General features: G+C 38.9%; 1 protein-coding gene across 3 annotated transcripts in view; it reads right to left on the reverse strand.

The window, feature by feature from the left end:
- Positions 1-21,801, reverse strand: part of Cbp80 (Nuclear cap-binding protein subunit 1) — a 352,041-nt gene that overhangs the window by 98,090 nt on the left and 232,150 nt on the right. For 2 of the 3 annotated variants that reach the window (XM_070090590.1, XM_070090603.1), the window contains exons 9-10: positions 4,980-5,047; positions 4,171-4,308 (exon numbers count right to left, since the gene is read on the reverse strand). In XM_070090590.1, the coding sequence (XP_069946691.1) occupies positions 4,171-4,308; positions 4,980-5,047 (206 nt within the window). The remainder of the gene's footprint in view (positions 1-4,170; positions 4,309-4,979; positions 5,048-21,801) is intronic. The other variant, XM_070090600.1, reaches the window with a different exon arrangement.

Genomic DNA, 21,801 nt, shown 5'->3' on the forward strand with positions numbered 1-21,801 from the left:
TAAGTTAGTGCATATATAGTCTTGACTAGTATCTAATACGAATCTGTCTTCAAGGAGACGACAGTTTCATCCGATACATTTCAGAGCTTTCATGTAAATGTATTGCATAAGACTCATGTCATCGAGTATAAGCATTGTACAGAAACACTTATGAATAAGTCGTGTGTCGACTGTTTTCTGTATTAAATACATGTATATCTATGTATTACACCGCAAGAGAGAGAACTTTGTATCATGTACTAAGTTTTACATGAATTCTTTTGTAATAAAGATCACATTTTATTTAGTTGGATCAGTCTCCTAATGATAATCCCCATATTAAAGTGACATTTGTCTAAGGAAAACTAGACCAGAGCTTGATTCGACATCTTGTTACAGAAAGGAGCCAAAACAGGCCTATGGACATAGCCCTTGACATAACATTACTTTACATGTAATAATCTAAAAAAAAAAAAAATTAGAGTCAGTATTTACAGAGATGCAAGGCCACAAAGTCAGCACTTGTCGCTCATCTGACAGCAACATGAAGTTCTGCCGCTTGCAGAAGTGTTGCTGATATACATTTTTTCCTCCTCCTTTTAATTTATAATTTTTATCTCTGATAATTACAATTTGAAGCAGTTCTTGTGATTTCATAACCAGTCTTTGTTATGACACTAATATTAGGTATGTACTGAAATAGTACTCGAATAGTCACAAACATAAAGGAAAGGTGAACATTTTCACCTACCCTAGTCACAAACTATTGTCTAGAAATATATTTTTTTTTTTTTTTTCAACAAGTCGGTCGTCTCCCACCGAGGCAGGGTGACCCAAAAAAAAGAAAGAAAATCCCCAAAAAGAAAATACTTTCATCATCACTCAACACTTTCACCACACACATACATTATCACTGCTTTTGCAGAGGTGCTCAGAATACAACAGTTTAGAAGCATATACGTATAGAGATACACAACATATCCCTCCAAACTGCCAATATATACATAGTATTTATAGGTCCCAGCAATGTTGTGGACATGTAAGAGTATATAATATTAATATTATTATTATTATTATTGGATATTGGCAGTTTGGAGGGATATGTTGTGTATCTTTATACGTACATGCTTCTAAACTGTTGTATTCTGAGCATCTCTGCAAAAACAGTGATTATGTGTGAGTGTGGTGAAAGTGTTGAATGATGATGAAGGTATTTTCTTTTTGGGGATTTTCTTTCTTTTTTGGGTCACCCTGCCTCGGTGGGAGACGGCCGACTTGTTGAAAAAAAAAAAAATAATAATAATAATGTTTCCGTGAAGCATGGTGTAAGAGGAGTGTCACTCCACTGCTGACAGTGCAGCACTGGAGTGATATTTGATGATCATGCACTGTCTTGGATTTATTTGTTTTCACTGATACACAAACATGTCTATCTGTCCATCTGTCTCTCTCTCTCCAGCTCTCTGTTTATCTCTGTCTCTGTTTATCTATCTTTCTGTCTCTCTGCTTGCCTCAGTCTCAGAGAGAGCGACTCATGAGCTAACAGGCATTACACACGATGCAGAGTAGTCAAGTCTGATTCCTGAACACTTGCCAGTCATGCTTATTATGCATTATATCTACAAGCACACTATAGCACTTTGTCTGGAATTTTTGGGTTATCCTAGTTAATTTACACTATGTATAATTGTATTTGTGTGTATCTGTGAGATAGAGACAGAGATAAAGAGAGATGTACAGAGAGATATAGACAGAGAGAGAGAGAGACAGAGACAGCTGGGGATAGAGACAACCAATCAGCCAGCCAGCAGGCCAGCCAGCCTGCCAAACACATATTACACGTTCCAGGATTTTCTCTTTACTTAGGGCATAGGTTATAAGATGTTCTGGCCGGATGACACTACCAGTGGTATCAAAATTGAAAGGATGTTGCACAAATGTTGCACATGGGTTATTATCAATTTTTTTTATATTTCCTCAACCACTTGTGGCCACATCCACCTCAAAGTCACTAAACTCAGGATCAACATCACTTTGTTAATACAACATGACATCAGTGAATCCCAGATGTTTGCCGTGCTGTTTGCTCTAGCTGGTGCTCAATTGAACTGGTGCTCCCACAAAGTACTAAGTGGTCCCAGATTTTTTTAATACACCACACACTAAGTGTTAAGACCAATTCTATGCTGACTAGGCATCTCAGGCCAATTGTGCTAAATTTGGAGGCAGGAAAAATAAAATGTTGATCTACGTTTGGACAGTTAAGGGGTTAAACATCCAACAAAAGATTTCACAAACTAGTGCATTGTACAGCTGAATTAATAAGGAAATAAAATAATTATCATCAATCTAGTGTATAAAAACTAAGGTATGAACCACTTAGAAGATTACAGGTTAATTTTTTTTTAACATACCTGCCATCTCCCACCAAGGCAGGGTGACCCAAAAAAGAAGAAATGCTTTTATAAGTTCTTTTTACATTTAATAATTTATACATAAGGGGTTACTAGCCTCTTGCTCCTGGCATTTTAGTCACCTCTTATGATGCACATGGCTTACAGAGGAAAGATTCTTCTCCATTTCCCCATGGAATTACATGTAAAAAAAAAAACAGTGGCCATCTCCCACTGAGGCAGAGTGATCAAAAAGAAAAAGAAACTTTCACCATCATTCATGCTATCACTGTCTTTGCAGAGGAATGTAGATAAGACAGTTCAGATGTCACTCCAAACAGCAAATACCCCAAACCCCTCCTTTAACCCTTTGACTGTCGCGGCCGTATATATACGTCTCACGAGGTACCGTGTTTGACGTAAAAATACTCATAAATCCTAGCGGCTTCAAATCAAGGACTAGAAAGCTGGTAGGCCCACATGTGAGAGAATGGGTCTGTGTGGTCAGTGTGCACCATATAAAAAAAATCCTGGAGCACCCAGTGCATAACGAGAAAAAAAAAAACTCCGACCGTTTTTTTAATTAAAATGCCGACTTTGTGATCTATTTTCATATAGTATTTATGGTTGTATTCTCATTTTCTTGGTCTCATTTGATAGAATGGAAAACATATTATAGAAAACATATTATAGAACCTCGAAATAGAGCTCAAAGTAGAGGAAATGTTTGATTTTTGCTGATGTTCAAAAGTAAACAAATGATGTCATTGTCCAATAAATGTCCAACTAGCCATTCTAATATGCAGTCATGAATGGGTTGATGTTATTTACACAATTATTAGTGTTGCAGTAGTCTGCATAATAGTAAATCTTCTATTTTTTGTTTGAATAAAAATTCAAAATAGAAAGCAAGAGTAATATCAGAGGGGCCTGGAGACATGACTGATGAACAAAGAAAATGTTATTTTAGAGCCAGGAATGTCTGCACTGTTCATTCTGGACCCTATTTTGAAATTATATTTTTTAATTTTCGTGAAATTGGCCAAATTGCAAATTTCTGACCATGTTATTGGGTAGTTGAAATTGGTAAATGGGCAGCTTCTTGTACTCAATCGATAGAAAAAACGGAGTTCTAAAGAAATAGCTACGAGTTTGGTCGACTCGAACAATGGAATTAGCCAAAAATAGGGCTCAAAGTGGGCGAAATCGCCAATTTGTAAATATCGCCGAGGTCGCTAACTTCGCAAGAGCGTAACTCCGTCAGTTTTCCATCAAATTTCGTTTTTTTGGTGTCATTACAATCGGGAAAAGATTCTCTATCATTTCAAAAGAAAAAATAATTTTTTTTTTAAATTTTGCAACACCAGGAGACACCTCAGGATTGGGGGTTGTGACAGTCAAGGGGTTGAAGTGCAGGAATTGTACTTCCCACCTCCAGGACACAAGTCTGACTAACAAGTTTCCATGAATCCCTTCACAAAATATTACCCTGTTCACATACCAACAGCTCATCAGGTCCCAAAAACCATTCATCTCCCTTTCCATCTCTCACACTCACATACGCCTGCTGCATGTCCAAGCCCCTTGCACACAAAACCTCTTTTACCCCCTCCCTCCATCCTTTCCTAGGACAACCCCTACCCCTCCTTCCCTCCACTTCCAAATTTATACTCTCTCCAAGTCATCCCATTTTGCTCTATCCTCACTAAAATATCCTGACAAAAAAATAATTTAAAATTAAGATTCAAGAACTATACAATCTATGATACTATGGATAGTTTCAACATAGATGATTTACCTCATGGCTCTCTGAAGCACTTCAATTATGAACTTGGCTCTTGGGTGCATTGGGTCTAGTTGTGATGCCTCAAGCCATTCATCCCATGACCATTTAAACTGAAAGTTACTCAAGTGGTACGAAAACCAATTTACAAACCTAGGGAAAGAAAGCATTTAAATATTTACTATAAGCAGGTATACAGAAATAGCCATAATATCTGCTGCATTGTAAGGAACCAGTAACTTTTAAAATAACCATGATTTTGCATAAATGGGATAGTTAGGTTCACCACAAGATAATGACCAGTTCCCCCAAAGGTAGCACATGAAATTTTATTCAATTTCTTTTATTTATTTGTTTAGTTATTAATCACAGGACTTGCTGGGAATGAGCTTTAGTTCTTGGTCTCACATTTTAACAGTTGACTGACCCTTGTAGGAAGTGTACATGATACAAAGGTTAAAAAAATCTACATGAGAGAGTTAATTCACATCAAGTCAGTTGAAAGTTAAGAGACAGAATCAACAGCTAAAGCTTGCTCACCCCGTTCTCCCAGCAAATTCTAACTGTAATGGCTTATGAGGAAACTGTAACAGAACCTAATACAGGTAAAACCTTAGTTAAAAGAAAACTACACAAGGGTGAAATTCCTACTCTCAAATTTATAATTTTTAGTCAACTTGTACACCATACATAGTAACTGTACTGTATTAGGCTTTGTCAATTTCTATTAAAACTAAAACATTGTGAGCCAAATTTGACAGATGTCTCAAATTTTCTAAATGTTTGCACACTGCTTATCTAAAAGGTAGGTTTAAAAATCTAACCTGTCAAAACAGCATACATTCATGGTGTCAATGCGATCAAAAAGCAGTTCTACAGCTTGAGCCAGGACCTGTTATGAAAGAAAACTTGTATTAATATTAACCTTTTCAGGGTCTAGAGGCCAAATCTCAGTGTGACAGCCAGGGTCCAAAAATTTTGAAAAAAAAAAAAAAATCTTACAAAATTAAAGATAATATTTTTCTACAGGTAATAGAACAAAAAAATTTTCCGATCAGTGACCGAATGGCGGCGACATCCCCGACTTCTGTAAAGTCGCACTTTTTATTTTACTGTTTTGTTCCTTTTTTTTTCTTTTCTTTTCTAATTTTTTTTTCCACTAACGTTTGTGGCCTGTGAGACGAACATAATGTATATATGTACACTCTTTGTATTCAACACAATAACCACACTACTACAGCCTCTCCTCACTTACCGACATACTCGTTTACCGACAACTCGAAGTTACGATGGGCTCTCTGACGAGTCAGTATTGAATACCATATGAAAACTTGGGTCACAGAAACGGGCAGCACAGTGTCTCAGCATTAAGCATCTCAATCTCCATCTTACAGCCACTCAGTACACTAGATTTTAAAGTCTCCAAGAGGAAAGAGAGGAAAACTGGAAAGTCTCCTACCGGCTTAAGCCAATGCACCCAACCTAGACAGGTCAGGTCACATTGACTTAACGGAGGAACACGGCAACCGACCTGTTAGCACAAGCTATCAGGTCTAACTCACACCCACCCACATCTACTCATGTATTTATCCAACCTATTTTTAAAGCTACACAACGTTCTGGCCTCTATAACGGTACTTGGGAGTTTGTTCCACTCATCCACAACTCTATTACCAAACCAGTACTTTCCTATATCCTTCCTGAATCTGAATTTTTCCAACTTAAAACCATTGCTGCGAGTCCTGTCTAGGCTAGATATTTTCAGCACACTATTTACATCCCCTTTATTTATTCCTGTCTTCCATTTATACACCTCAATCATATCCCCCCTAATTCTACGTCTTTCTAGAGAGTGCAGTTTCAGGGCCCTTAGTCTATCCTCATAGGGAAGGTTTCTGATACATGGGATCATCTTTGTCATCCTCCTTTGTACATTTTCCAGAGTATTTATATCCATTCTGTAATACGGTGACCAAAACTGTGCAGCATAATCTAAATGAGGCCTAACCAAGGATGTATAGAGTTGAAGAACAACCTGAGGACTCCTATTATTTATGCTTCTTGATATGAAGCCAAGGATTCTATTAGCTTTATTGCGAACACTTATGCACTGTTGTCTTGGTTTCAGATTACTGCTAACCAGAACTCCTAAATCTTTTTCGCAATCCGTAATATTAAGATCTACATTATTTAGTTTATATGTGGCATGGTTATTGTCCTGTCCAACATTTAGAACTTTGCATTTGTCTATATTAAACTGCATCTGCCACTTCTCCGACCACTGCATCAGTCTATTCAAATCTTCCTGGAGTGCTCGAATGTCCTCGTCAGAATGAATTCGACGGCCTATTTTGGTGTCATCGGCAAACTTGCCGATGTCGCTCTTTATGCCCTCATCTATGTCGTTTATGTAGATTGTGAACAGCAGGGGGCCCAACACTGACCCCTGTGGAACACCGCTCGTGACGCTTCCCCACTCTGATTTCTCCCCATTTATGCAAACTCTCTGCTGCCTATTTGTCAACCATGCCTCTATCCAGGAAAAAATTTCTCCTCCTATTCCATGTGCTTTAATTTTCCTCAATAGTCTCTGATGTGGGACCCTGTCAAAAGCCTTACTGAAGTCCATATACACAATATCATATTCATTACCATGATCTACCTCCTCAAATACCTTAGTGAAAAAAGTTAATAAATTCGTAAGGCAGGAACGCCCCTTTGTAAAACCATGCTGAGATTCGTTGATTAATTTATGCTTTTCAAGGTGGCTACGAACTGCCTCGGCAATTATTGATTCCATAAATTTTCCCACTATGGAGGTTAGGCTTATTGGTCTATAGTTCGAAGCTAAGGACCTGTCACCTGTTTTGAAAATAGGTATCACATTTGCCATTTTCCACTTATCTGGCACCATGCCAGTTTGTAGTGATATGTTGAAAAGATTAGCCAAAGGTGTGCTAAGCTCCTCTTTACATTCCTTTAGAACCCTTGCATACAGTTCATCAGGGCCTGGGGATTTGTTAGGTTTTAATTTATCTATTTGCCTAAGGACCATGTCACTTGTGACCCTAATAGTGCACAGTTTATTATCGTCCTGTTCTACATAATTTGTCATTACTGGAATATCGCTGGTATCCTCCTGTGTAAAAACTGAGAGGAAGTATGTGTTAAAAATTCTACACATTTCCTTATCACTGTCAGTGAGCTGACCCGAGGAACTTTTGAGTGGGCCTATCTTGTCCCTGATCTTACTTCTGTATACCTGAAAGAATCCTTTTGGGTTAGTCTTCGATTCTCTTGCAACTTTAACCTCATAATCTCTTTTTGCTTTTCTAATTCCCTTTTTTATTTCTCTCTTTAACTGAATATATCGATTTCTTAATTGCCCCTCTCCTCTTTTGATTTGCCTATATATGCCTCTCTTTTGACCAATCAGATATTTTAATCTATTGTTCATCCATTTAGGATCATTTTTGTTTGATCTGATTTCCCTATTTGGAACATAATTTGACTGAGCAGCTAGAACTATGCCCTGGAAAGCATCATATCGGCAACCATCACCACCTACCTGACCCTTAGTCAGGTCATTCCAGTTCAGCCCACCTAAGTAATTTTTCAGTCCTATGAAATCAGCCAAGCGAAAGTCAGGGACGGAGACTTGATTGCCATTATTAGGGGAATTCCATGATATGTTAAAACTGAGTGATTTGTGATCACTCTCCCCAAGCTCATCATTAACCTCAAGATTATTAATTAGTTTTTCCCTACTGGCAAGAACCAAGTCAAGGAGGTTATTTCCCCTAGTTGGCTCTGTCACAAACTGTTTTAAAAAACAATCCTGGATCGTATCAAGAAAGTCACCCGACTCTAAATTTCCTGTCAAATTGCTCCAGTCAATCTGTCTATAGTTGAAATCTCCCATTAGCACAACATTTTCGTGTGTAGATGCCTTACGAATTTCGTCCCATAGAAGTTTACTGCACTCCCTATCAAGATTTGGGGCCCTGTAAATCACACCCAAAATTAGTTTTTCTCGGCCCTCGAGAAGCTGTAACCAAACAGATTCAGTGGCTGACGCTTCTAATTTAATATCTTGTCTAACACAACAATTTAAATTGTCTCTGACATACATCGCTACTCCACCACCTTTCCTGTTGACCCTGTCAGTGTGGAATAATTTATAGCCTTGTATGTGACATTCAGAGGGCATCTCTCTATCTTTCAGATTGAGCCAGGTCTCTGTTATAGCAATAATATCTATGTTTCCTGCACTTGCAATTAATCTTAGCTCATCTATCTTATTTCTAACACTCCTGCTATTAGTATAGTAAACCTTAAGGGAGCTAGTCCCTTGCTGCCCTCTGCTGTCCCCCTTTGTTTGCTGACCTGTTCTATTGTCTTTATTTATAACTTCATGCTGAATGCCTTTTATACATTTACTGTTTCCAACCCTAGTGTTGCAACCTGCTTGTTTCCCACACACACCCATACCTCTATCTTCCATCAGTTTAAAATCATAGGCATTTCACCAATGGCCTTCTCAATCGAGTCTGCAAGTGCTACCACCCCTGCCCCAGAGAGATGTACCCCATCCCTTGCATACATATCATGTTTGCCATAAAAGTTGTTCCAGTTGTCAATGAATGGGATTGCAAGTTCCTTGCAGTATCTGTCTAGCCAGCAATTTACACCAATTGCCCTAGACAACCATTCATTTCCTACTCCCCTTCTAGGCAAGATGCTACATATGATTGGGATCCCTCCCTTAGACTTAATGAAATCTATAGCTGACCTGTACTTATCTAGCAGCTCTTCTCTCCTACCCTTCCCAATATCATTTCCACCAGCACTAAGACAGATAATGGGCTTGTTCCCATTACCTGACATGATATTATCCAGCCTGTTGACAATGTCCCCAACACCAGCTCCAGGGAAGCACACTCTATCTCTCATCTTCTTATTCCTATTACAAAAAGCACGATCAACATATCTTACCTGAGAGTCACCAACCACAAGAATGCGCTTACCTTCATTAGCAGGGGCAGTAGTACCCTTACCTTCACTGGCCACTGAAGTACATTCATCCTGGAGAACAGAGAAGCGATTTCCTACCTTCAGATCTTCACTCTTAACTTTCCTTACTCTGATGCGCCTCCCATTACTGTGAACAACTCGCCACTTGTAGCAGGTGCTGGACTGCACCTCACTGCTGGTAGCCGTTGCTACCTCCCCACCTACAGCCTCCTCACAGTGAGAGACAGACTGCACCTCACTGCTAGAAGCCTCATTCCCCACATCTCCAACCACCTCACACTCTCTCCCAGGCCCATTGAGGTGGACCTTCAGCCTCCTAATCTCCTCCTGGAGAAGCAAGACCTCCTCCTTCAACTCTCCAACCTCAGATTTTAAAACACTGCAGAAGCAAGCCATGCTTTGTAACCGTCCACGCTAATCCCCAAAGCAGCTCAGGGTCTGTGACCTCACGTGACGACTGAAGTACAAAAAGAAGTTCACAGTAAAGGGGTTAGCTGGTGTGTTCATCGGTGTTTACATTCTCGGTCTCTCGTGGCAGCTTAATAAAGAAATGATTAAATTCAGTGAACAAGATATGTTGATGATAATAATAATAAGCAATAATAATAAATAATAATAACAGTAATACTAATAATAATAATAATAATAATAATAATAATACTGTAATAATAATAATAATAATAATAATAATAATAATAGCGGAGAGCATGTATAGTCCCTTTATATAAAGGGAAAGGGGACAAAAGAGACTGTAAAAATTATAGAGGAATAAGTTTACTGAGTATACCAGGAAAAGTGTACGGTAGGGTTATAATTGAAAGAATTAGAGGAAAGACAGAATGTAGGATTGCGGATGAGCAAGGAGGTTTCAGAGTGGGTAGGGGATGTGTAGATCAAGTGTTTACATTGAAGCATATATGTGAACAGTATTTAGATAAAGGTAGGGAAGTTTTTATTGCATTTATGGATTTAGAAAAGGCATATGATAGAGTGGATAGAGGAGCAATGTGGCAGATGTTGCAAGTATATGGAATAGGTGGTAAGTTACTAAATGCTGTAAAGAGCTTTTATGAGGATAGTGAGGCTCAGGTTAGGGTGTGTAGAAGAGAGGGAGACTACTTCCCGGTAAAAGTAGGTCTTAGACAGGGATGTGTAATGTCACCATGGTTGTTTAATATATTTATAGATGGGGTTGTAAAAGAAGTAAATGCTAGGGTGTTCGGGAGAGGGGTGGGATTAAATTATGGGGAATCAAATTCAAAATGGGAATTGACACAGTTACTTTTTGCTGATAATACTGTGCTTATGGGAGATTCTAAAGAAAAATTGCAAACGTTAGTGGATGTTGCAACCCCTGAATGGGTTACAATGATTATTATGTATATATAATGTATATTACCTTTTCATTTAATTTTATATTGCTTATATTTGCGATAATAGCTAAATCGCAAATGTATTGCCTTATATTGTTATTTGACTTAGCTTATGTTGTTAGGATGTTTATAAAATGTGCTCAGTTAGTCTTGATTGTCAAACTACTGTAATTATCGCTTGTCGCTCGTTATACTGCCGGCTTCTGAGCTGCGCTGTCCACGTAGCTATCACGTGATCGAGGGGGGGGTGTCCTCACCTCTCGTGAAGTTTTCAGTCTGCTGGAGACTCGCTTGCTGGTTGGACAGATTGTCTGTCTCATTATTCTTGTTAGTTCTGTAGAACTTTGTTCACAGAACATTGTATAGACTTTGTGATTTTCGACGTTGTACTGAGGTTGTGTGTCACATTGACACTCTGAACATCTCAGGTCCTTAGCTGTAGCTTCTGACCTAATTTTGTACTGGTTCCTGTGTATTGTCACAGTCACAGTTTTACCTATGCTGAACATAGATTCAGTATTATGGAAGTTTTGTAACTTTTGTGGAGGATCTGCAGATGGTCCCTACTTAGTGTCGTTATATTATCTCCTTGTTCCTGATTCTGTGTCGCAGTCGCTTGATATTGCATTGCTATTGGGCTTAGCATTCTTTGTTGTTCAAGCAGACTGTTTGGGTTGCCAGTCGGTCAAGAAGTTAGTTTATTTGAGGACTTTGTCAGTCACTTGTTTAAGTCTTATTCGAGTCTTGAGACATAGCTAACTACTTAAGAGCACTTACACGCATACACACACTTGTACATATTTGTAATATCTTATTAAATGTTAATGTACCTGACGGTACTTAAGAATTATAAATGTGATATGTGCTTTCAGCACAATAATATTGAACTCGAGAGATTGATTTTATTTTGATTGCTGTAATTAATTTAATTTGATAATATACCTAGGCTAGACAACTTATAGACTTAATAAATTTATTAAATTTTAATTTCTCTAGTTAGTAGCCTACCAGTTGTAATCCTAAAAAGCTATTGAACCATACTGAATTTCAATGGATAATTGGACAAGGATACTGACTACTTGTTACGAAAACCTAGTAACAGGCTGGATGCTAGAAGGGCAGTCCTTTCTAGTATTCACTGGAGATCTCTAAGCTTTTAGAATCGCGTTTTTTGTAACAAATGGGGGCCTGTCCGGGAGGCTCTTGATCCAAGGTGTTGGAGAAACTGTCCGGGATGCTCTTGATCCAAGGTGTTGGAGAAATTGTCCAGTTTGACATACTAGTAACTCTATGGTCAAACACTTTGAGTACTTTCCTAATCTGACGACTTTGAGTTTAGTCTTGTACAACATACCAGGTGGATGTATGTACCTGACTGAGTCTCTTGTTCCAAGGAGATGGAAATACGGTTTATGAGTTCTAGCTCTAAGACAACCAACACTAAAATTCCTATTAGGATTATAGTTTCCCATAATCACTCTCTCGTAGTACAATTATTTTCGTGATGTATGCCAAAGTGAAACGATTAATTGATACTCTGACTTTGTCCGAGTTAAGTACATTAAAACTTCAGACGTGTTGGCAAGTAGCCAAATATCTCGGTGTGACGTATAACAGGAATTACACCGCTGAAACTGTCAGAGCATTAATTAAAGATATATTGTTTCCTGCTCATACAGAGATGTCTGATTATGATTCAGATTCAGAAAGCCTAGTGTCACAATTAGGAAGTATGACTCTATTTGATGAAGAAAGAGCAACTAGAGCAGAAGTGAGCCTAGTGTCTGAGCCTAGTGTAGCTCAGTTCTCGCTCACACCTTCCCGCCTCACTGACACTATAGTACAGAGTGTAGCTGGTAGTATGACTCAGCCTAATACTAGTACAGTGTATACTACACCTGTATTTACTTATCCTAGACCAGATCTAGACACTCTAGAGACGGCTGGACCAAGTGTCCGACCTAAGGACCGTCCAGACCATGTTAATTTCCCAACTCCTCCATTACCCACTGGTCCTATCTCTCAGGAACAGTTTGAGAGGTTGGAACGCCTCATTATGTTGCAGACTGCACAAATAGAGGCACAGAGGAGATTGAACGAAGATGATTTCCAAAGAGAAAATGTTCGTCTGTTAAGACAACAGACTGATAGATCACAGGACACATTTAATGTGCAGAAAGCTGCATCCATGGTTCCTAAGTTTTTTGAAAGTGACTTAGACACATATTTTGATGTGTTTGAGAACCAGGCACGTGCTATGAACTGGCCACGAAAGCACTGGGCAACATTGCTGCATACAGCGTTGACGGGAAGAGCTCAAACGTGTTCTGCAGCCTTACCATTTGCTAAGTACATTAGTTATGACGCTGTCAAACAAACTATTCTAGAGACATATAACTTGTTACCTGTAAGTTATCAAAGAGCATTTCGTACGTTACAACGACGACAAGATCAAACTTGTGTAGAGTTTGCTCTTGAGAAAAAAGTTGCATTTCAGAGGTGGTGTAGAGCTGCTAAATGTAACAACTATGACAGCCTTGTTCAGTTGTTACTACACGAAGAGTTTAACAACTGTATGTCTGCGGACATACAAGAATATCTGATCGATCATACTACCTCGGATATTCTGGAAACTGCAGCATTAGCAGACAATTATGAGATTTCTCACAAACTTGTACGTACTAAAACACAAAGAAACAAGGTAACTAAAGATTGTCCTAGAAGTTGGCAACCTAAATCAGCTGCTCATTGCCGGCCTGATGTACCTGCTACTGTAACTTCTCGTACCTTTACCAGAAATCTGATATCGAGAAGAAGAAAGTTAAATGTACCTATTGTAACAGGAAAGGACATACTAGAGAGTATTGCTATAAGTTAGAAAGAGATACGAGAAACAGTCGTGCTGCTGGCGCCCCCACTCAAGTCGTATCCTCTTCCGACCAACAAAGGCACCAAAATCCTAGCAATGCCTCTGATCCTACTGTTTTAGATAATGTTACTCAGGATAGATGACTAGCGTCAGAAAGTGTATCTGACGAAAAGATTCGTTCAGCGATGAGTCCTTACTTTTCGAGAGATAAAGTAGGATTTGACGAATCACATCTAACTGAGATAATTTCTTTCAGAGACACTGGCAGTTATCTCACGTTATTAAGAGAAGATGTACTGCCCATAACTGACGATACCTATTGCAAGATAGATGTATTGTTAGAAGCCTATGGAGGGGCTGTTATAAAAGTGCCTCTGCACAAAGTTTATATTGAAACAAGCTATTATACTGGTTATATTTCAGTGGGTATATCCAGTGGTGTATTTCCCCTCAGGTCAGTGGACTTGTTGATAGGGAACGATATCCTTCATGCTGGTATATGTAAAGAACCACTTGTGATTGATAATACCACTGATGATAATTATGCCATTGAAGCTTGTAGAGAGAAACCTATTTTATTTCCTCTCAGCGCAATTACTAGAGCTATGTCAAAGATTCAACAACCTTCCTTGTCTCCTGTTGAGTTAGTGGATGACAATGATTTGGGGTTGAATATGTTGTTTAGTGACGCTCTGCGCCCAGGGTCATTAACACTGACTCCCCCTGGTCATCAACCTAGTCAAGACACAACTGACGTTAAATTTCTAACTCATGATGATTTAATCAAGGATCAGTTTGTTGATCAGTCACTGGAAAGACTGAGAGATATAGCAGTTACTGAGAGTGAAGCAAAGGATCTCGATAATTGTTACTATTATAGTAATGGTGTGCTGATGGAGAAAAACACATGTAAGTTGTCAGCTGATAGTGTTTCCAGCACAGTCAAACATCTAGCAGTGTTACCAGTTACATTTCGTGAACAAGCCATTGATTTTGCTCACAATAGTCCCATAGGAGGACATTTGGGTGTCAAGAAGACACTCGGTAAACTGGCAAAACATTTTACTTGGCCAAAGATGAAGGAAACAGTAGCTGATCATGTGCGACGTTGCCACGTGTGTCAAGTGACAGGCAAGCCAGCACACTCACCTCCATCTACACCTCTCACTATGAGCTCTAGTAGCAAAGTTCAGTTCACCTGGACTAGTGATTGTTCAGATTTGTTCAAAAGGTTGAAGCATCTGCTTTCCTCTGCTCCAGTGTTGAATCCTAATTTCAATCTTTCCATCTTTTTTACATATAGATGCGAGTTGTTATGCAGTAGGTGTTGTGCTGCTCCAACAGTCAACATCCACTGATATTCTCCATCCTATATTTTACTCTGAATCTAAGCTCAAACGACACCAGAAAAATTATGCTATAGCTCTTGTGGTGTCCTTTGAACATTTTGACGTGTATTTGGGCACTTCCCCATTTAAAATTTACGTAATTTTATGCCCAAATACCTTTTGTTACTTGCTATGTCAAATTCAGTAAAGTAACTTAATCCCTCCAGCCCATATTAACTATATATACTCATGTCATGTCTAATTATTATATTTATATATTCACAGTAATGTTGTGTGAGGAGGAGACAAGCTGAGTGTTGAGTGAGTAGTGTGGTGTGGGTGATGTACTGCGTGACGCAACACTGTCCTGCCGCAGACCCCCCCCCACTACACACCTTAAGCTGTTTCATACTCAGATGTTCATACTGCCTAGCATTCCACAACCACTACTTAAGAGTGGAATGCAGTCTCCTCTACTATGACCGAGCCTCAACGTGCCCTCCTTGTCAGCGCTATCCTGTCTCTACACTGATGTACATAACCACGAGTTTGAAGAGATACGATACTGTGTACTGCCCTAGTACCAAGGGGCATATCCTAGTGACGGACGCTGTGAAATTGTAGAGGTGCTTGGCACAAGATAGACTAATTAATATTTATTTTGATAATATTGACATGAGTAACCAGAAATAATGTGAAAGACATTCATGCAACTCCTAGTGCGACCCTCTGTCGTGTTGGGGGGGGTGTTGCAACCCCTGAATGGGTTACAATGATTATTATGTATATATAATGTATATTACCTTTTCATTTAATTTTATATTGCTTATATTTGCGATAATAGCTAAATCGCAAATGTATTGCCTTATATTGTTATTTGACTTAGCTTATGTTGTTAGGATGTTTATAAAATGTGCTCAGTTAGTCTTGATTGTCAAACTACTGTAATTATCGCTTGTCGCTCGTTATACTGCCGGCTTCTGAGCTGCGCTGTCCACGTAGCTATCACGTGATCGAGGGGGGGGGGGTCCTCACCTCTCGTGAAGTTTTCAGTCTGCTGGAGACTCGCTTGCTGGTTGGACAGATTGTCTGTCTCATTATTCTTGTTAGTTCTGTAGAACTTTGTTCACAGAACATTGTATAGACTTTGTGATTTTCGACGTTGTACTGAGGTTGTGTGTCACATTGACACTCTGAACATCTCAGGTCCTTAGCTGTAGCTTCTGACCTAATTTTGTACTGGTTCCTGTGTATTGTCACAGTCACAGTTTTACCTATGCTGAACATAGATTCAGTATTATGGAAGTTTTGTAACTTTTGTGGAGGATCTGCAGATGGTCCCTACTTAGTGTCGTTATATTATCTCCTTGTTCCTGATTCTGTGTCGCAGTCGCTTGATATTGCATTGCTATTGGGCTTAGCATTCTTTGTTGTTCAAGCAGACTGTTCGGGTTGCCAGTCGGACTTTGTCAGTCACTTGTTTAAGTCTTATTCGAGTCTTGAGACATAGCTAACTACTTAAGAGCACTTACACGCATACACACACTTGTACATATTTGTAATATCTTATTAAATGTTAATGTACCTGACAGTACTTAAGAATTATAAATGTGATATGTGCTTTCAGCACAATAATATTGAACTCGAGAGATTGATTTTATTTTGATTGCTGTAATTAATTTAATTTGATAATATACCTCTAGACAACTTATAGACTTAATAAATTTATTAAATTTTAATTTCTCTAGTTAGTAGCCTACCAGTTGTAATCCTAAAAAGCTATTGAACCATACTGAATTTTAATGGATAATTGGACAAGGATACTGACTACTTGTTACGAAAACCCAGTAACAGGCTGGATGCTAGAAGGGCAGTCCTTTCTAGTATTCACTGGAGATCTCTAAGCTTTTAGAATCGCGTTTTTTGTAACAGTGGATGAGTTTGGGAATGTGTGTAAAGGTAGAAAGTTGAAAGTGAACATAGAAAAGAGAAAGGTGATGAGGGTATCAAATGATTTAGATAAAGAAAAATTGGATATCAAATTGGGGAGGAGGAGTATGGAAGAAGTGAATGTTTTCAGATACTTGGGAGTTGACGTGTCGGCGGAAGGATTTATGAAGGATGAGGTTAATCATAGAACTGATGAGGGAAAAAAGGTGAGTGGTGCATTGAGGTATATGTGGAGTCAAAAAACTTTATCTATGGAGGCAAAGAAGGGAATGTATGAAAGTATAGTAGTGCCAACACTCTTATATGGGTGTGAAGCTTGGGTGGTAAATGCAGCAGCGAGGAGACGGTTGGAGGCAGTGGAGATGTCCTGTTTAAGGGCAATGTGTGGTGTAAATATTATGCAGAAAATTCGGAGTGTGGAAATTAGGAAAAGGTGTGGAGTTAATAAAAGTATTAGTCAGAGGGCAGAAGAGGGGTTGTTGAGGTGGTTTGGTCATTTAGAGAGAATGGATCAAAGTAGAATGACACGGAAAGCATATAAATCAATACGGGAAGGAAGGCGGGGTAGGGGTCGTCCTCGAAAGGGTTGGAGAGAGGGGGTAAAGGAGGTTTTGTGGGCAAGGGGCTTGGACTTCCAGCAAGAGTGCGCGAGCGTGTTAGATAGGAGTGAATGGAGACGAATGGTACTTGGGACCTGACGATCTGTTGGAGTGTGAGCAGGGTAATATTTAGTGAAGGGATTCAGGGAAACCGGTTATTTTCATATAGTCGGACTTGAGTCCTGGAAATGGGAAGTACAATGCCTGCACTTTAAAGGAGGGGTTTGGGATATTGACAGTTTGGAGGGATATGTTGTCTATCTTTATACGTATATGCTTCTAAACTGTTGTATTCTGAGCACCTCTGCAAAAGCAGTGATTATGTGTGAGTGTGGTGAAAGTGTTGAATGATGATGAAAGTATTTTCCTTTTGGGGATTTTCTTTCTTTTTTGGGTCACCCTGCCTCGGTGGGAGACGGCCAACTTGTTGAAAAAAAAAAATAGTAACAATAATAGTAAAATACAATTAATCACTATGGGGTGCTTTAAATGTCATACATTTCATATAGGTTTGGTAGCTGAGGTTTAAAGCACTCCAGAGCAATTGTTATTATTACAATAAATAAATCTTTAATAATAATAATAATAATAATAATAATAATAATAATAATTATTGCCATCGACATACCTTGTTCACTGAGTTTAATAATTTCTTAAGCTGTCACGAGACACACAGACGAACACATCAGCTAATCCCATTACTGTGAACTTCTTTTGTACTTCTTCCATTTTCTTCTTTTTTCGTTTTTCCTCTTCCAAGTGCTGCTGAACTTATAACCGTCTTGTACTATGGGGTGCACAATAGATGTGCACCAGCACTTGGAAGAGGAAAAACAAGAAGAAAATGGAAAAAGTACGAAAGTACACAGTAAACGCGTTAGCTGGTGTGTTCGTCTCTGTGTTGACATTTTGTCTCTCTCATCGCAGCTTAAGAAATTATTAAACTCAGTGAACAAGGTATGTCGATGACGATAATAATAATAAAAATAATAATAATAATCAATAATATATGTAATAATAATAATAATAATTAATAATATTTTTTTTTTTTTTTCAACAAGTCGGCCGTCTCCCACCGAGGCAGGGTGACCCAAAAAAAGAAAGAAAATCCCCAAAAAGAAAATACTTTCATCATCATTCAACACTTTCACCACACTCGCACATTATCACTGTTTTTGCAGAGGTGCTCAGAATACAACAGTCTAGAAGCATACACATATAAAGATACACAACATATCCCTCCAAACTGCCAATATCCCAAACCCCTCCTTTAAAGTGCAGGCATTGTACTTCCCATTTCCAGGACTCAAGTCCGACTATATGAAAATAACCGGTTTCCCTGAATCCCTTCACTAAATATTACCCTGCTCACACTCCAACAGATCGTCAGGTCCCAAGTACCATTCGTCTCCATTCACTCCTATCTAACACGCTCACGCACGCTTGCTGGAAGTCCAAGCCCCTTGCCCACAAAACCTCCTTTACCCCCTCTCTCCAACCCTTTCGAGGACGACCCCTACCCCGCCTTCCTTCCCCTATAGATTTACATGCTTTCCATGTCATTCTACTTTGATCCATTCTCTCTAAATGACCAAACCACCTCAACAACCCCTCTTCTGCCCTCTGACTAATACTTTTATTAACTCCACACCTTCTCCTAATTTCCACACTCCGAATTTTCTGCATAATATTTACACCACACATTGCCCTTAAACAGGACATCTCCACTGCCTCCAACCATCTCCTCGCTACTGCATTTACCACCCAAGCTTCACACACATATAAGAGTGTTGGTACTACTATACTTTCATACATTCCCTTCTTTGCCTCCATAGATAACGTTTTTTGACTCCACATATACCTCAACGCACCACTCACCTTTTTTCCCTCATCAATTCTATGATTAACCTCATCCTTCATAAATCCATCCGCCGACACGTCAACTCCCAAGTATCTGAAAACATTCACTTCTTCCATACTCCTCCTCCCTAATTTGATATCCAATTTTTCTTTATCTAAATCATTTGACACCCTCATCACCTTACTCTTTTCTATATTCACTTTCAACTTTCTACCTTTACACACATTCCCAAACTCATCCACTAACCTTTGCAATTTTTCTTTAGAATCTCCCATAAGCACAGTATCATCAGCAAAAAGTAACTGTGTCAATTCCCATTTTGAATTTGATTCCCCAAAATTTAATCCCACCCCTCTCCCGAACACCCTAGCATTTACTTCCTTTACAACCCCATCTATAAATATATTAAACAACCATGGTGACATTACACATCCCTGTCGAAGTCCTACTTTTACCGGGAAGTAGTCTCCCTCTCTTCTACACACCCTAACCTGAGCCTCACTATCCTCATAAAAACTCTTTACAGCATTTAATAACTTACCACCTATTCCATATACTTGCAACATCTGCCACATTGCTCCTCTATCCACTCTATCATATGCCTTTTCTAAATCCATAAATGCAATAAAAACTTCCCTACCTTTATCTAAATACTGTTCACATATATGCTTCAATGTAAACACTTGATCTACACATCCCCTACCCACTCTGAAACCTCCTTGCTCATCCGCAATCCTACATTCTGTCTTACCTCTAATTCTTTCAATTATAACCCTACCGTACACTTTTCCTGGTATACTCAATAAGCTTATTCCTCTATAATTTTTACAGTCTCTTTTGTCCCCTTTCCCTTTATATAAAGGGACTATACATGCTCTCCGCCAATCCCTAGGTACCTTCCCCTCTTTCATACATTTATTAAACAAAAGTACCAACCACTCCAACACTATATCCCCCCCTGCTTTTAACATTTCTGTCATGATCCCATCAGTTCCAGCTGCTTTACCCCCTTTCATTCTACGTAATGCCTCACATACCTCCAGCACACTTACATTCTGCTCTTCTTCACTCCTAAAAGATGGTATACCTCCCTGGCCAGTGCATGAAATTACCGCCTCCCTTTCTTCCTTAACATTTAAAAGTTCCTCAAAATATTCTCGCCATCTACCTAATACCTCCCTCTCCCCATCTACTAACTCCCCTACTCTGTTTTTAATGGACAAATCCATACTTTCCCTAGGTTTTCTTAACTTGTTTAACTCGAATCCAAAATTTTTTCTTATTTTCATTAAAATTTCTTGACAGTGCCTCTCCCACTCTTTCATCTGCTCTCCTTTTGCACTCTCCCACCACTCTCTTCACCTTTCTTTTACTCTCCATATACTCTGCTCTTCTTATAACACTTCTGCTTTGTAAAAACCTCTCGTAAGCTACCCTTTTCTCTTTTATCACACCCTTTACTTCATCATTCCATCAATCACTCCTCTTTCCTCCTGCCCCCACCCTCCTATAACCACAAACTTCTGCCCCACATTCTAATACTGCATTTTTAAAACTATTCCAACCCTCTTCAACCCCCCCACTACTCATCTTTGCACTAGCCCACCTTTCTGCCAATAGTCGCTTATATCTCGCCCGAACTTCCTCCTCCCTTAGTTTATACACTTTCACCTCCCTCTTACTTGTTGTTGCCACCTTCCTCTTTTCCCATCTACCTCTTATTTATTTATTTATTTATTTATTTAGTAATTTAAGCATACATACAGAGGTACAAAAAATACAGGTAAGAGCAGCATGCCAAAGCCACTTATATGCATAGCATTATGGGCTGGCTTAAAATTAACTTAAGATTAACTAAGCAATGATGAAATCAGTGATAAAACATTATTGTAAACAGATAACTATAAAGCACAAATGAGTATTACAAAGACAGGTCATATGGTTGCATGCATTGCTGTACATTCAGTCGAATGGAGTATTCTGTTAGGTAGTGTATTTAAAAGAATAACAAAGTTAGATTGGGTCCTAGGTTTAACATTTGTGTAATATAATTGTGAGTAACATATAGGATATACAATTTATAAGGTTCAGTTATTCGGTATTTATTTGGTTTTGGGTGAGTAAGTGATCTTTGAGAAGAGACTTGAATTTATAAACAGGTAGTGTTTCTTTTATATTTACAGGTAATGAATTCCAGATTTTAGGGCCTTTTATGTGCATTGAGTTTTTGCATAGCGTGAGATGGACACGAGGAACATCAAAGAGTGATCTGTGCCTTGTGTTATGGTCATGTGTTCTGTTGAGATTGGCAAGATGTTTGAGGGGAGGGTTAATATCAGAGTTAAGTGTTCTATGTATGTAATAGGTGCAGTAATAAGTATGGATGTTTTGTATGGTGAGTAGGTAGAGTGTTTTGAATATTGGTGGAGTGTGCTGCCTGTAGTGAGAATTTGTTATCATTCTAACTGCAGCCTTTTGTTGGGTAATTAGTGGTCTGAGATGGTTAATTGTTGTTGAGCCCCATGCACAAATTCCATAGGTGAGATAGGGGTAAATAAGAGAGTGATAAAGGGCCAGGAGGGCTGACTGTGGAACATAGTACCGTATCTTCGATAGTATGCCTACAGTCTTG

Source organism: Cherax quadricarinatus, chromosome 3, assembly GCF_038502225.1.
Source record: "Cherax quadricarinatus isolate ZL_2023a chromosome 3, ASM3850222v1, whole genome shotgun sequence".
Lineage (NCBI taxonomy): Eukaryota > Metazoa > Arthropoda > Malacostraca > Decapoda > Parastacidae > Cherax > Cherax quadricarinatus.